At 36.2% G+C, this 15,835-nt stretch overlaps 1 protein-coding gene across 1 annotated transcript in view; it reads right to left on the reverse strand.

Annotated features, from left to right (window-relative positions):
* Positions 1-1,107: 1,107 nt before the first annotated feature.
* The window catches only part of tp73 (tumor protein p73), a 43,913-nt gene continuing 29,185 nt past the window's right edge, over positions 1,108-15,835 (reverse strand). Inside the window, exons 8-15 of the mRNA XM_084389397.1 lie at positions 15,187-15,296; positions 14,825-14,967; positions 13,898-13,986; positions 13,660-13,784; positions 12,008-12,156; positions 10,325-10,457; positions 5,579-5,672; positions 1,108-3,313 (exon numbers count right to left, since the gene is read on the reverse strand). Of these exons, the coding sequence (XP_084245523.1) occupies positions 2,999-3,313; positions 5,579-5,672; positions 10,325-10,457; positions 12,008-12,156; positions 13,660-13,784; positions 13,898-13,986; positions 14,825-14,967; positions 15,187-15,296 (1,158 nt within the window). The 3' untranslated portion in view covers positions 1,108-2,998. The remainder of the gene's footprint in view (positions 3,314-5,578; positions 5,673-10,324; positions 10,458-12,007; positions 12,157-13,659; positions 13,785-13,897; positions 13,987-14,824; positions 14,968-15,186; positions 15,297-15,835) is intronic.

Here is a 15,835-nt window from a genome sequence, read left to right on the forward strand (position 1 = left end):
ATACCGATTACAATACTGATACTATTTATTTTTTAAAATGGGTATGTGATTTTTTTTTTTTTTTTTTTTTTTTTTTTTAGAAAAAGAGAATAAGAAGATTTTATAAGTATCTATATGCCCATCAACACAAATCCATATGAACGGGTTAAAAAATCCAAGTAGGGTAAGATGGGTGAAGATTCCCCCTTAAGAACAATCTACTTTTACTTTTTAAAATTGTGACAAATTTAATTTCTTTACCTGGGGCAAGAAGCTTCTCCACTTTAAAAACACTTTAAAACACACACACACACACTCACACTCAATATAGTGCTGTCAAATTAATGGCATCTAACATAAAAGTTTGTAAATGTATAATATGTGTGTGTAGTTATGTGAATGTGCATATATATATATATATATATATATATATTGTGTGTGTGTGTGTGTATATATATATATATATATATATGAATCGATTTGACAGTACTTTTATGTGTGTGTATACAAGTATTATACATTTTCAAACTTTTATGTTAGATGCAATTAATTGAATTGATCGCACTATAATGTGTGTGTGTGTGTTAAAGTATCATTAATATAACACTAAATCAATTAAATTTTGTTTTGCCAATTATTTAAACACTTGAATAAGCGATGACAGACCAAGCAGTAAAAGAGATGAATCTGAAAGGTATGTAAATTATTCTGTCTTAGAAGCCCACAGGCCACAGGCATATGAATATATACACATATTTAGTTGCCAATATTCTAATTAAAGATATGTCAAAGATATGTCAGGTTCAAATTGAATGATTTTACTCAATTAGCCTATAGCTTTTAATGAATAAAGATGTCTGAAATACTTTTAACCCACTAAAATGTGTAGGCATTCCATGATTGTTTACTGGGCAGATCAACCAGTTTTACTAGTTTTACATGGTGAGAAATGGACCAAAGGCCGAAAAGAGCACATTCTTCCCTCAGATAATTGGCAAAAGTCATTTTTGATGTCGTCTCACAGATGGCCAATATGAAATTTTATGTCCAGAACAGACCAATGCATTGGTGGGTGATCCTCAACCAATACTGACCTTGCATAATTAAAACACCCTCAGTTTTACACACTTTAGTATTTATTTGAAAAAGAAATCACTTTACATGATAATTCAAACATGGCGATATAAAAAAAAAAGAAACAGCATAACAGCTCTTTAATGAAAACACAAGATATTAACTCTTAAAAACATTTCTAAAATCTGTAGTTGTCAAAATGACACAGCGTGACATAATACTGACTGATATTTACTGTAAATATAACATTGTTTACAATATCCTAAAGCCATAAAGTGCTTGGATCTTTATGATGGCATTTAACCATCACGGCCAATTTAAAAACCTCATTTCGTCCTCAATGAACCTCTTGGGACCCTTAAATGGCATCCAATTTAAGATGTGCTGTTATCATCACATGAACAATATGGTTAACACTAGTTATTTACGAATGCATTTGCTTGTTGAATAAAGGTTACAGATGTACCTTTAACTACATACAATCCACCAAATTATTAATGTTCAAGACAGCTCTTAGTTCAGTTTTATACACAGACTGTATAGGAGTAGGAAATATAAATAGAGGACAATGTTCCTGGATGTCCTCTGATGAAGGCTCTGTCTATATCAGGTTTTTGATGGGATCATATCATGATAATTGTGTGGGTCAGCTGAAAAAGTACTTTGTCTTCTTAGTAGTATTTGTAGTGATATTAAAGTAAAGTTTGGGTCTTAAAGAGTGATACAAGATTGAGTTATTTTGTCTTGAGACAGGCGACTCACAAAATGATGTTCAGGTCATATTTCAGCTGCAAAATAAAAACATAAAAATAAAATAGAATTATATTTTGATTAAAGACCGAATTTAGCATTTTAAGGCCATTACAATTTGTAGCACCACAATTCTTATTGGGGTAATGCACAAAATATTAATATTTATGTATTTATGCATCATGGTAGTTTATGTTGATTTAAAAATGCATTACTATGATGAGACGTTTTTCAAATAATGCCACAATGTCGAAATTATAATAGCCCTAATGTCTATGTCTATTTTTTCTTGTAATTCTGGGATGAAATGTGACCGGGAATTGTTTTTGTAAGATTCACCTTAGTACCTTGGCTGAGCCATAATTTTACTATTAAACATCCTAAAATTAGAGACAATTAAAACGATAACATAAGGCATCTAATAAAGGAAAAATAGACATTATAACAGTACAGCATGATAAATAAAACCTTGTCCTGCAAGGCTAATACCACAAAACAGGTGAACTTTAAAAGTATGATTGTAAAGGCATTGAAAAAAAAAATGCTTATGGTGATACAGTCTCCCTTTCAACAACATAATACTTAACAAATGCATAAAAAAATCCACTTCAAAAGCAGTAAAAGTAAAAATAATAATAATGGTTTCTGTTACCTATAAATGTACCTGCACTTTTATGGTGCGGTCTTCATCACTGTGATTGTGAAACTTTGATAACGTACAAATAATAGTTATGGGATGACATTGAAATGAGACAATAAATCAAATACAGAATGCCTTTTGACCAAGCCATACATATATAGCTTTGTCAAAATAAGTGAATATAAAGTATGATTTAATGGGTCAAAGTATCCACTTTAGCTACGTTTTTTTTTCCCCTTTATCATACATAATTGCACAATTATAATTTACAACAAGCCAAAAAAATAAATAAGGCAACGTTTTGAAATCATACACTGCTTCTAACCATTCATAACTACGTCCTAATAATGCCATTCATTTTAGTTACGTTTTTTTGTGTGTGTGATGTAATATTAGCATAAGGCCATCTAATAAAATGATTCGCTTGAACCCCGGGGAATTGCTACTCGTCAAATCATTAGTTGTCAAACATGGAAGTGCGACTATATGGAAAATATAAACCGTCCATTGCAGTTTTAAGAACCCAGTACGGACAATATAGTTGGAAAACAGTTCTCAGCGAAGGTCGCTTTCTGCAAACTCCTCCTTGATGGAGTGCTTGTGTATCCTGCAGTCGGGCATGTCGAAGCCGAAGTCGGCCCACTCGTCTCCCCCCGCGGCCCCGCTGCGGTTCGGGATGGTGATGGTGTGACGCACTCGGAAGTGCACGGCCTCCATGACGCGCTGGCGCTGCAGTTCTCCTCCGGGGCCGATGGCCATCGTGGCCATGTTACTGCTGGAGCGGATGTAGTCGTGGCCCTGCTTCATGTCCTGCAGGCCCCTCCAGATCGCCAGCCGGAACTGCTCAGGGATCTTCAGGGCCCCAAGATCCTGAGGAACACAAGATCACAGGTAGTTAGTACATTGTGCTTACAGTAAACATCACGCTATGAACGTTCACGGTAGAAAAAAACAGGCCTTTGTGAATCAAATCTCACTATAGAGTGCAAGAGTCGGGTTCTGGAAGTAAAAACTCTTTTAACATTTTTAATGATAACTTAAAGGAAGCCAACTTTTTGGGACTTTAGCTTATTCACCGTATCCCCTTTTCATCACCGTGCGTGCCGTAACTCTGTCTGACGCACCCACCGCTAGCCTAGCTTAGCACAAAGACTTGAGGTAAATGGCTCCAGCTAGCATACTGCTCCCAATAAGTGCAGGTCAAATAACAAGGTCACATGAGACAGCCATCTTCTAACCGTATACATTCTCAGAAGGCGAAGCACTGCTACTTGGGCGGAGTGATTTACTCCAATTCTGAGCGAACTCTCCGCTCCTCACCACGGCGCTTCTCGGGTGCTGCGAGCAAATCCCTCCGCCCAAGTAGCAGTGCTTCGCCTTCTGAGAATATAGTTCCCAGTATGTATACGGTTAGAAGATGGCTGTGTCTCATGTGACCTTGTTATTTGTACACGCTGTGACTATACAAATCACAACATGTAAATAGGAAAATGTTAGCGTTATTTTGTCAATTATTGGGAGCAGAATGCTAGCTGGAGCCGTTCACCTCCAGTCTTTGTGCTAAGCTAGGCTAGCATGCATCAGACAGGGTTACGGCAGGCACGGAGATGAGAAGGGTATATATAGACTTCTCTAACTCTGGATACGGTGAATAAGCTAAAGTCCCAAAAAGTCGGCGTGTTCCTTTAAAGACAAACCTACTGTGAGCTACGAGGTTGTTAACTCTTTCTCCGCCAGCGTTTTTGAAAAAATTTGCCAGTCACCGACCGTTTTTGACAATTTCACAAAAGTTTCATGGCCCCCAGAATATGTATGAATATCTGAACATGCAATTTATCAAAAGAACGAACAGACCCCTCTGCTTTAAAAAAAAAATTATTCATGCATTCTTTTTTTTATTCTTTTTTATCAACAATTGAATGTGGGTAAGTATCATAAAAAAAGCAAAATTTTGAGCAAAAAAGAAAATCTCGTTTTTGTCAAAGACTACATCCAGATCGAATTCAAAACGATGATCAAAACATGGATGGAGTAGATCAAGTCCATCAACACTCCTAAAGCTTCACAGTCCTAAAGCTCGTCCTGGGTCGACATTTCATTCGATAACTTTAGGCCGTTTTGATTTATATGCTGTTTAATGTTGATGATCACGTTATTTTACTTATGCATCTGCTTACATATGCTATAGCTTGGTTCTGCTTCTTCACCTGTGTTTTTATCAGGAGATTCAGCACTCTTTCAGAAGATGCCTAACAGCGCCCCCTACCCAGTGAACGGTGAAAACACAGAGAGCCGGGAATTTCTGTCAATGGCCGGGAAAGAGTTAATTGAGAGTATTTTCTTTTGTTGAAGTCTTCAGACTGCATTCTTTTAACTTATTTTTTAAATAATCATTTAACAGCCGAAATTTTGGTGAAACACTACATTACCCATGATGCTCTACAGAAAATTCCACCGATCAGAGAATCGCGATAATCAAACGCACCAAACTTTACTCCGCCCACTTTAATGAAGCACTGCAAATGACGTAATCGAGTCTCTCTACGCTCTCAAAATTCTTAAATATTTCTCAATCGTGTTTAATTCAATTATTCTGTTCACAAAGCTTCATGGGATTGTAGTTCTTTCCCAACTACGCTGAAAAAGTGGGCGGGCACTGTTGCACTCTATTACATGTTACATCTATGTATCCCACTAAATGTTGTGTTGTTATACAAAAAATATTTGTCCACAAAATGCTGCTGAGTCCTGACCAATCAGAATCAAGTATTTCAGATCTGATTTCACCAAGTGTAACATGTTCCTGGATCAACGTCTTTGTTGGTTCTGGAGAAACATTCCAATCAACCAATCAGATCTGAGAGACAAGTTTACAGTTTATGTCAAGTTCAGGCTTTCAACCACTGGGTTAGATGTTATTCACCTATCATTTCCCTCTGATTCATTTTAGGGATAAGTTATGGGTAGGGATCGGTTTAGGATCAAATTTTCAGACAGGAATGTTGTTCCGGGATCAACAAAATATGTGGCAAAATCACAGTGGCCAAAATTGGCTGGACACTAATGCACTCTATAAGGATAAAACACAAATGATTGAAGAATGAAAAATCCATATTGACCGAACTGTTGGTTTACCTCCATAGAAAGAGTCTGAAGGTGGTACACACTCTGGAGTCCCTGGGACGTGAAGAAGTCGATACAGTTTTGGCAGCCCAGGCTGGTTAAGAAACTGTTCAGAGACAAAAGGAACCCCACTAAGACCAAGCGGCTGCGTCCTGTGAATTACATATTCACCCATGGAGAACATAACAAGCAAAGCACCATGGCATTTGCATCTGCACAGGGATTATTATCAAGTACTGATGGAATAATAATGTCAGTGTATTTAGGCAACAATATACTTCATTAAAATAAAGCATTTGTATTCTAATCTAAATCTTTGATTATACAAACACCAGTTAAATATGGTGAAATGTTCAGCTAGAAGTGAATGTAATATATGCCACCATTCAAAAGTTTGGTAAAAATGTATAAAGGTTTTTTAAAGAAGTCGCATATTCTCACCAAGGCTGAAATATTATTACAATTATTTAAAATAACTTTTCTATTTGAATGTTTTTATATGTAATCTATTCCTGTGATCAAAGCTGAATTTTTTTATCATTACTCCAGTCTTCAGTCACATGATCCTTCAGAAATCATTCTTAATTCAAATAATTCTTAATTTTTTTTATATAATTCTTAATATTTCTGTGGAACGTGTGATACATTTTGATGAATAGAAAATACAAAAGCACAATCATTCACTAGAAATATATATCTTTTTTAAGAATGTAAAAGTTTTAACTGTCACTCTTAATTGAATGCATCCTTGTTGAATAAAAGTATTAATTTCTTTAAATAAATAAAAAAGTTTTACTGACCCCAAACTTTTGAATGGTAGTTAAATGAAATGCTGCATGCAAATTCTTTTTCAGAATTTGCATAGGATTTCATTTTATTAAAAAAAATGCAATCAAAACATGCAATTACATTAATGATGCATAACAAGATTTTCATTGTATTGATCTTTTTATTATAAATATTTCACCAAAAAAAAAAAAAGATTTGCTTGATACAATCAAAACAGGAAATGTAGCAAATTTAAAGCCGACAGAGTTATTTTAAAGGCAGAGCAAATAAGACAAACAAAACTACAAGAAAGTGAGTAAAGTATGTGTAGCAAATTCAACATCTGACTGTAAAGTGTTTTGAAATGGCTTAATGATCACAATATCTGATTTAATAAAGCAGTTTTGGTCATTTTAAACTAAACATAGTTTCCAACACATGTGGTTGCTTTGTTATAATTATAGATGCTGCCCTTAATTTTCACCCTGATACATTGATAATTAAATGGAGATGGAACATTGATATTAATAAATTAAATTTTTGACAATGGAGTCGGTAAAACAATGCAATGTGCATGGAAAATGACACATTTAGTTTAAAATAAATATCACTCTAGGTGCCAATATATAAGACTTGGTTGGCAAAGTAGCACCAATGACAATGCTATTAACTTAGTGAATAATGTAAACAGGTTGTTGGTGGCAATGGACTAAAATACATAACTGGGTGAAAGTGAATCTCAAAAAAACTGAATGGAATATATCATACGTATTTTAATCCAAAAATCAAATGAAGAAAAAAGATTGTGGCCATTTTTGACATTTATTATATTACAACTAGGGCTGTCACTAACGATTATTTTGGTAATCAAGTAGTCGGTTGATTATTTTGACGATATTTGACGTAATCATATGGTTTTATAGAACAACACTGTTAAAATACATAATATAAACAATCAACTTGCATCAATTGCAATCGAGGATTTTTATTTATTTTTATCGAGTACTCAAATTTAATCGAGGAATCGTGATAGCCCTCGTTATAATTAAAATGTGTAATATACATTTTTTAAATAACATTAATTATAATAAATTATTATAACATTATAATATTTTCCTAATTTCTTATAAAACTGTAATAAAAAAGAAATGTTACTTAAATTGTAAAGAGTTTAAATACAATTGTAGTATTTGTTGTGTGGTCTCTAATAAATGCTTATACTGTAGGGAGAATTTAATGAAAAATGTATGAGAATTACAAAAATAAAATTCAGATCGGTGACAGAAATTAGTATTTATGGAGGAAATGTGCTTAATTGTCATGAAAATCTGTCACAATGCAGAGGCCATTAAAAGTGCTTCATCCAAAAATGAAAATTCTGTCATTAATTACTCACCCTCATGACGTTCCAAACCCGTAAGACTTTCGTTCATCTTCGAAACATGAATTAACATATTTTAATGAAATCTGAGAGATTTCTGTCCCCGGAGAGATTCTGAGAGATTTATGTTTCTTATTCCTTCACAATGACAGTTACTAATTATTACGTTATATGAATCATGTAAATTACATAGGCCTGTTTTCAATTCAAAATGGCGACATTAGAAAAAAGTTTATTAGTTTGCCTGATTATTTTTGTCAGTCGTTTAACATTTTTATCCTAAAACCGCTGTCAAATATGAAATGTTTAGTTTAGCTACTTACATCTTATCTCACATTTTATGACTGTTTACTGAAGCATAGAGTTGTGCTGGAATTCGCGCTCAGCAGCTTCTGTGAACATTAAGCCCACCTACTTTGATTTGATTGGTCATCTCAAATATTTTGATATTGACAAGCGGTGTTGGTGATGTTGATCCTTGCACCATTAAAGTAGTGATAATACTATATTAGGCAATTATGTCACAACATTTATTATATAGCCTACACCTCTGAAAAATATTGAGATCCGGACCTTAGTGACCTCATATCTGGCTACGGCCATGGGTAAACGGAAGCTCAAGCATTCTTTCTTGACGTGCAAGAACCAATGAGGTTCATTCTTGTGTTACGCAACACGTTTGAGCTTCTGCAAGAACCAATGAGGTTCATTCTTGTGTTACGAAGCACGTTTGAGCTTCTGCAAGAACCAATGAGGTTCATTCTTGTGTTACGCAACACGTTTGAGCTTCTGCAAGAACCAATGAGGTTCATTCTTGTGTTACGCATCACGTTTGAGCTTCAGCAAGAACCAATGAGGTTCATTCTGCTGTTCCGCAGCACGTTTGAGCTTCAGCAAGAACCAATGAGGTTCATTCTTGTTACGCAGCAAGTTTGAGCTTCAGCAAGAACCAATGAGGTTCATTCTTGTTACGCAGCACGTTTGAGCTTCAGCAAGAACCAATGAGGTTCATTCTTGTGTTACGCATCACGTTTGAGCTTCAGCAAGAACCAATGAGGTTCATTCTCATGTTACGCAGCACGTTTGAGCTTCAGCAAGAACCAATGAGGTTCAGCAATGTATCTCGCACATCAAGATAATTAGTTTGAGCTTCTGTTTATGTTCACTAATCAATGTTTATAAGTGAATAAAAGCCTAAATTAAATCTGTTCATCATAAAAAGTGAGTGTGTCTCTTCAGAAAATTTGGGCTAATCCGCTCAATTCATATGGATTAGTTTTAGGATCTCTTAATGAACTTATTGAAGCGTCAATGTGGTAGTTGCGTGTTCTATCAACACAGAAATCAGAAATCTCTCAGATTTCATTAGAAAGATCTTTATTTGTGTTCCAAAGATGAACGAAAATCTTATGGGCTTGGAACAACATGAGGGTGAGTAACTGATTACAATTTCTTCATTTTTGGCTGAAATATCCGTTTAAAACAAATCAAGGCAAATGCATTTTTTTCCTTTTGATTTTGGGGTGTACCAGACATGTTTTTGTGAGATTCACCTGATGAAAACTGTACAGGCCATATAGGCACCTCACCACCCCCTACCCAGCCCAATGTGATAAATAACTGCATGTGATCGGCCGTATGATTTAAAGTCAAAATGTTTCTCTGACCAGCAGAGAACTATTTAAAAAAGATATTACTCTTATGTACAAGTCTGAAATAGGAACCTCTTTAAAAAAGCAAAGATTTCTTTACAATCAAAATCCTCTTTTGTGCATTAGCACAAAAAAAATTATTTGTATACTGTAATTCGAAAACTGTAACTATGTAAAGATAGATGATCAAGTCATGGTGAAATGGAGATGCATCTAAAGGGGCATTTTGAATGATTTAAGGTTGCTCTTTATGTCTAGGGGCCTTTTTACACCTGGTCACTTCATGCGGTTTTACTGATCGAATAGATATCTGATATGTTAAAACGGTTCCATTTACACATGGCCACATAAATGTGTCTCCGCAAAACGGATGTAAATCCGATATTCAATTCCCGTGCTATATGCAAATTTAACGGAGTTCACGTCAACGAATGAAACAGATAAACGTGCATTTTATTTATCAATAGGATCAATAGGACCGCAATAGGATAAAGAGCGGCATCAGCACTGGTCGGATCGCTTAGTCTCGTAGGGCATTTACACCTGGTCTTTTGACGATCAGATGTCTATCGGATAGGAAAAAATGCATGAAGTGACTAGGTGTAAATAAGCCCTAGTGCACATGTGTCAAAGTTCACTCCTGAAGGGCCACTGTCCTGCAGAGTTTAGCTCCATCCAGCTCCTAAACACCAGTTTCTAGTATCCCGAAGACCTTGATAAGCTGATACAGGTGTGTTTAATAAGGGTTGGAGCTGAACTCTGCAGGACACTGGCCCTCTAAAACTGAATCTGACACCCCTGCTCTACAGAATAAGACAATCTAAAGGCACTCTTGATGAGACACATGAGGCTAATTTCAGTCGCACTGCTGTAAGAATCCATATGAAAGAAGCTGAACATCATTTGTAGTCTGTGTGTACGCGTGTGTCAGGTTGGTGCTACTGCAGGGTGAAGTACCTGACGAGGCTGGGGTCGGGGTTGTAAGGTGGGGGAGGGGTACAGTGAGAGGTGGACACTATAGACTGTGACGGGTGAGCTCCATTCACGTCGCCGTTAGACTGCATGTGGTGTCCACCCAGCATGTTTGTTCCTGCATGAACAAAACCACAAGAGCCAATCGTCAAAACCTAAATGAACACTCACCAAACATCAAATGAGCATCACATGGGATATAGAGATTAACACTTTGCTATTGGCCAAATGTCTGGTAGCTTTTCATGAATGCAAATGTCATTGCTAGAACAATAGTCTCGCTTTCATTGAATGAAAGGAAATCAAATCAAAGAGATACCCTTGTAAAAAAGAAGTGTGCTTGATTGAATGTGCAATTGTAGTGTACTTCAAATCTTAAAAACTACTTGCAGATAATATATTACTGAAATAAAAGGTCACTTAAAGGGATACTTCACCGATTAGCATTAAGCTTTGTATCAGTAGAAACCCGGTAGTATTTTCGAATGACCGTGCTTCCCTCCCTCATGTCCCCCTGAGACGAGAGATTTCTGTGTTGTGTGTCTGGAAAAAACCTCAGATGATGCAAAAATCATCATTTTGCGTCATCGGAGGCTTTTTTGGCCAGAGGCGAGAGACTACAGCCAGTAGTAGGAGCTCGTTCCGCATGTTTTCAACCCGCCCAAACTTGCTGCTTGTCCTTTCCTGGTTTTGGCTGTACATCCCGGTACAAAGCAATTTAGCACAATTTCGATGGAAAATACGCTAGTATTTAAATTAATTTATCAACTAACTCGTCACGGAGACTCACGATAAAACGGCGTCTTTTCAGTTTCGAGTCAACTAGTAGCCTAGTTGTATCATTTCTTCCGATACTGCCCTCTGTAACCGGTAGGCGTGGCTTGGGAGTGGCCTCGTAGGGCAGCGAAGCAAGTGCATTCTGGGAGTCGTTGTCTTTCATCCACATGAGCCAAAAATAGTCTAGAAGGCACCAACTTTTAAAATAATTTCACATTTCTACTACATATATGACCCAATTTAAATACACATTCATCTTTCCAGCAGTGAAATATCCCTTTAAGTCTACTTAAAGAGTGAGAGACACTTTTGAAAAGTGCACTTTGTAATAGTTTCAAATTAAAAGTGTTACTTTAATCTTTTGCTGTGTTTTAAAGTACACCTATTTTGATGTGTCGAGTAATATACTAAAGCACATGTAAAGTACTTGATTATAATTTTAACTGGTGTTATTTGAGATTACATTTAAAGTTAATATATTTTAATTGTACTAAATTGCAACTACATTATCACAACTGTGCAATTACAAATATATTTAAACACATGAAGTACACGTTTCAATAGAAATGACATTAAAGTGTATTGTAGTGTAAAATAAATGTCAGTACATTTGGCAGAATATAAAGATGTACTTGTAAGTCCTACTTGACTGGGTTAAACTATAATAATTTAGACTAAAATAACTCAAATATATAGACAAAATCAATAACATTTTTTAAAGAGCTGTTTAGAGATGAACTGGTATATGACATGAAATAAAAGAAAAACTATAATATATATATATATATATATATATATATATATATATATATATATATATATATAAATAATAAAAAAACAGTTTTATATAATATGTATACGGATATATATAAATGTTGTGGAGGAGCTTACCCATATGTGACATGGATGCAGAGGGTCCTGCGCTCTGCTGAGTCTGTTGTGTAACCAGCTGATTCACTGAGGGAAGCTTGCTGATGGACCCGTGCATCTTATTCATGTTATTGAGTGTGCCATATGGAGACGGAGAGGTAACATGACTCCTGTGAATCACATGAGAGGAACACAATTATTTCCGGCCCTCTGTGGAACACTACAATACTAGATGCTGAAGAATGAGCTGAAAGAGGCCATATCATGGACAGCTGAAAATGCTTTTCTACTGATACGTAGACATACTTTATTATTCACAGTGCAAAGCCCTCTCATCAGTTCACCAAGCCATATACTGAAACTGAGCTGGCTTGCATGACATTTTAGTTATGGCAGTTATGATATTACAAACAACACTGTGACTCATTTACTAACCAAGGCCTGTATTCATCAAATTGGTAGGTATGATATTACTGATTGACTGTACATGCAATTTTGTCAGCAAATCATAACAGAGGTAATTTACACACAGTTATTCAACCCTCATTGCAAATCAGGTTTATTGGCAAAATGTACAGACTTTCAGCTGTTTGCAATGAACAAATCAAACAAAAGTAATTGAAATAGCTCAACACAACAAATGTTTCAAGTGGTTTCCCAATTTCAACTGAAAATGCAACTTTTAATGACTTCTGCAGTCTCAAAATGATTCAACCCCCTGAATCCCTCACAACAGCACAAATCTGCAAAACAGATGTTGTCTCAAGCACACCTGATGCAACTAATCAAGGGCTTCATTAGTTGCTCCAGGAGTGCTTGAGCTAGAACACACAAAATATCTGAACTGGCTAGGTTTGTTGAGTGTCACGTTTGACTACATCAGGGGTGCCCAATCCTGCTCCTGCCGATGGACTGTCCTGCACAGTTCATTTCCAACCCTAATCAAACACACCTGAAGCAACCAATTAAGGTCTTTAGGATCACTTGAAAATGAAAGGCAGGTGTGTTTGATTAGGGTTGGAGATGAACTGTGCAGGACAGTCCATCGGCAGGATTGGGCACCCCTGGACTACATGTTAGAAATATGTCTAAGTCAAAAGAATCGTCCAAAAATGTTACTCTATATACTGTGTCTTAAAGTAACAGTAGCAAAAATGCAAAAAAAAAAAAAAAAAAAAGAAATATAAAATAAAACAGAGAAGTGTTGTATAAGTATATATACAGTACTGTTCAAAGTTTGGGGGCGGTAAGATTTGAGGTTGGTGATGTTTTTCAAAGTCACCTAGGTTGCATTTATTTGATCAAACATACAATTAAACGGTAATATTGTGAAATATTATAACAATTTAAAAGAACTGGTTTCAATTTGAATATATTTTCAAATGCAATTTATTCCTGTGCTGGCAAAGCTGAATTTTCAGCATCATTACTCCAGTCTTCAGTGTCACATGATCCTCCAGAAATCATTCTAATATGCTGATTTGCTACTCAAGAAACTATTATCAGTGTTGAAAACAGTTCTGCTGCTTCATATTTTTGTGGAAACTGATCATTATTTCTCCAGGATTCGTCCAGGAACGATTCTTCAACAGTATTTGTTTGAAATGCTGATTGTCTGTCACTTGACTCTGAACTTTTAAACGGCAGCATGTGATGCATATATAAACACTCACTGTCTCTGTAGGAGCTGCTGTTGTTGTTGTCTGTATGAGTCTACTAACTGCTGTGGTACAAACTCCACAAGTTCCAGACTGTCCTTTATCTTCATCAGGATGTCAAAATTCTCCCGACCACGCACCTTCAAATCAAACCAAAAATATTACAATAACTTAAGACATTTGAGGGGGGGGGGACTTTTTTTTTTTTATCACAAAAATGACACAAGTATGTTTTGCATGCTTCCACACTCACTGGTATGTAATACATCTCTTCTTCTCCATGCCGCCTCTTCTTGATGTTGATGGAAGGGCCTGTAATATTGGCTGGAGTCTGCTTGAAATCTGTAAATTCATAAACAGAATCTCCAGTTTTAACCAGAGATAAAATAACTAAGGGTGTGTTCACACTTGCACTTTGGTTCTCTTTGTTCTTTTGGTCCAGACCAAAAAAGAAAATCATATATTTAGTCTTGGTTCATGTAGCATTCACACTGTCATTTTTAACAACAAACCTAAAGATGCCAAACAAAAAAACGGCTTTTATGACGTATATTTTGCTACGGACATCTTGTGCGTACATATGATGGTATTTTTACCAGCTGAGAACTGTAAAGGAGTCAAACCAGCAACAGGAATACCCCTGTCGCACACAAACGAATTGTGATTGTGTTTCTGATGCCTGTACCGAACTGTAATGGGCAACGTAGCTCCTATGACGAGAAAGATCAGGTATGCTTGAGCATTCTGTCATTTTTAGGGTATTCTGTCCTAAATCCATTCCTAAATCCATCCATTCCGATCCATTCTTGAGCATTCTGTCAACGAACCCAAAACAGGACATGATGTCACAAGATGCATCACGTCCTGTTTTGGATTCGTTTACATGTCTTTGGTCCGTGTTGCGTTCATATTTCAGTCGAACCACGCCAGAGTTCTTCTGGAAGTGGACCGAGGCTTTTCTTTTCTTTTCAGGGGCTTCAGTGCACTTGTTTGGTGCACACCAGGGTTCAGATGACAGTGTTCACACTTATTCAAATGAACAGCACTAACGGAGCAATCACACCAGGGTTCGTTTTAATCGAACCAAACCTGCCAAGTGTGAACACCCTATGATAACATTTAAAAGATTAGAAACTTATTTTAAATATGATATGAAGAAAGAAATGCATTCATGGCTTACTTCGTTTATTGGCATTTCCATTTTTGGCCACGCTATCGTTTAGCGCCTGTTGCTCCCTGAAATGATCCTCATCTGCTTTGCGGTCACGACCCGGACACGCACAGATCCGGCCCTCAAACGAACGCCTACCGAGAACCTGTCCGCTGTGGGAAAAGATGGTAGAGTTCAGCTTTAACTTTTGGCATAACCAAACTGAATCTAACCATTCAGTTTTCCTAGTCATGTTAATAATTAGCATGTTGTTGTCATGCAGTTCACAGTTAAATTAATACATTTCAGTGCTCATTTTTAAGTACATGTTTGTCTGAAGCAAAATAAGTGAAGAATCACTGCTGAAGAAAACAGTAAAGGCGTTCACTCACTCCCGTGTCTCCAGCGTGATGATGATGAGGATAGGCCTGCGGTTCATTCCACCGACACAACTGCTGTTGCACATGAAATTATACAGAATGGTTGTGAACTCAGTGCCCACCTTGAGAAAGAGAAACAAAGAGAAACATATACATTTTCTATAATTGCATTATATTGCAAATATAGCATATCATACGGCATTGGAAAGTCAAATTCACTTTAATAATTTAATTTAAGTTCACTCAGAAACACTGAAATGAACCAGTTCAAAAAATTGTCATCAGTCAATAAAGATGTCCCTTTTTTATTTTACATGCATTTTTTAAAATGCAGTTTTTGTTATAGGCTATACTTTTTGTACACTTGAAAACACTGAATTTATTTAAATCAACTATTAAAAAGAACCAGAAATGTATTTATTAATCAAACATCAGCACTGACAGAACGCAAGAAATATGTGCCTCTAGGTGGCGCCACCAATTTGCCGCAAAACGGAGCAACAGAGTAATAGAGGAATAACTACAGGTATTGTTACTGAGAATAATCCTTAGGCTATTTATAGCCAGTCAGAACATGTTAAGCGTCCTGAAACGAGTGATCATTGCATGGTTTCACTCATTTTCAATCCATCAAACATGTATATGTGTAAATTTGTGAAAA

Source organism: Rutilus rutilus (assembly GCF_951802725.1).
Source record: "Rutilus rutilus genome assembly, chromosome: 19".
Taxonomy (NCBI): Eukaryota; Metazoa; Chordata; class Actinopteri; order Cypriniformes; family Leuciscidae; genus Rutilus; species Rutilus rutilus.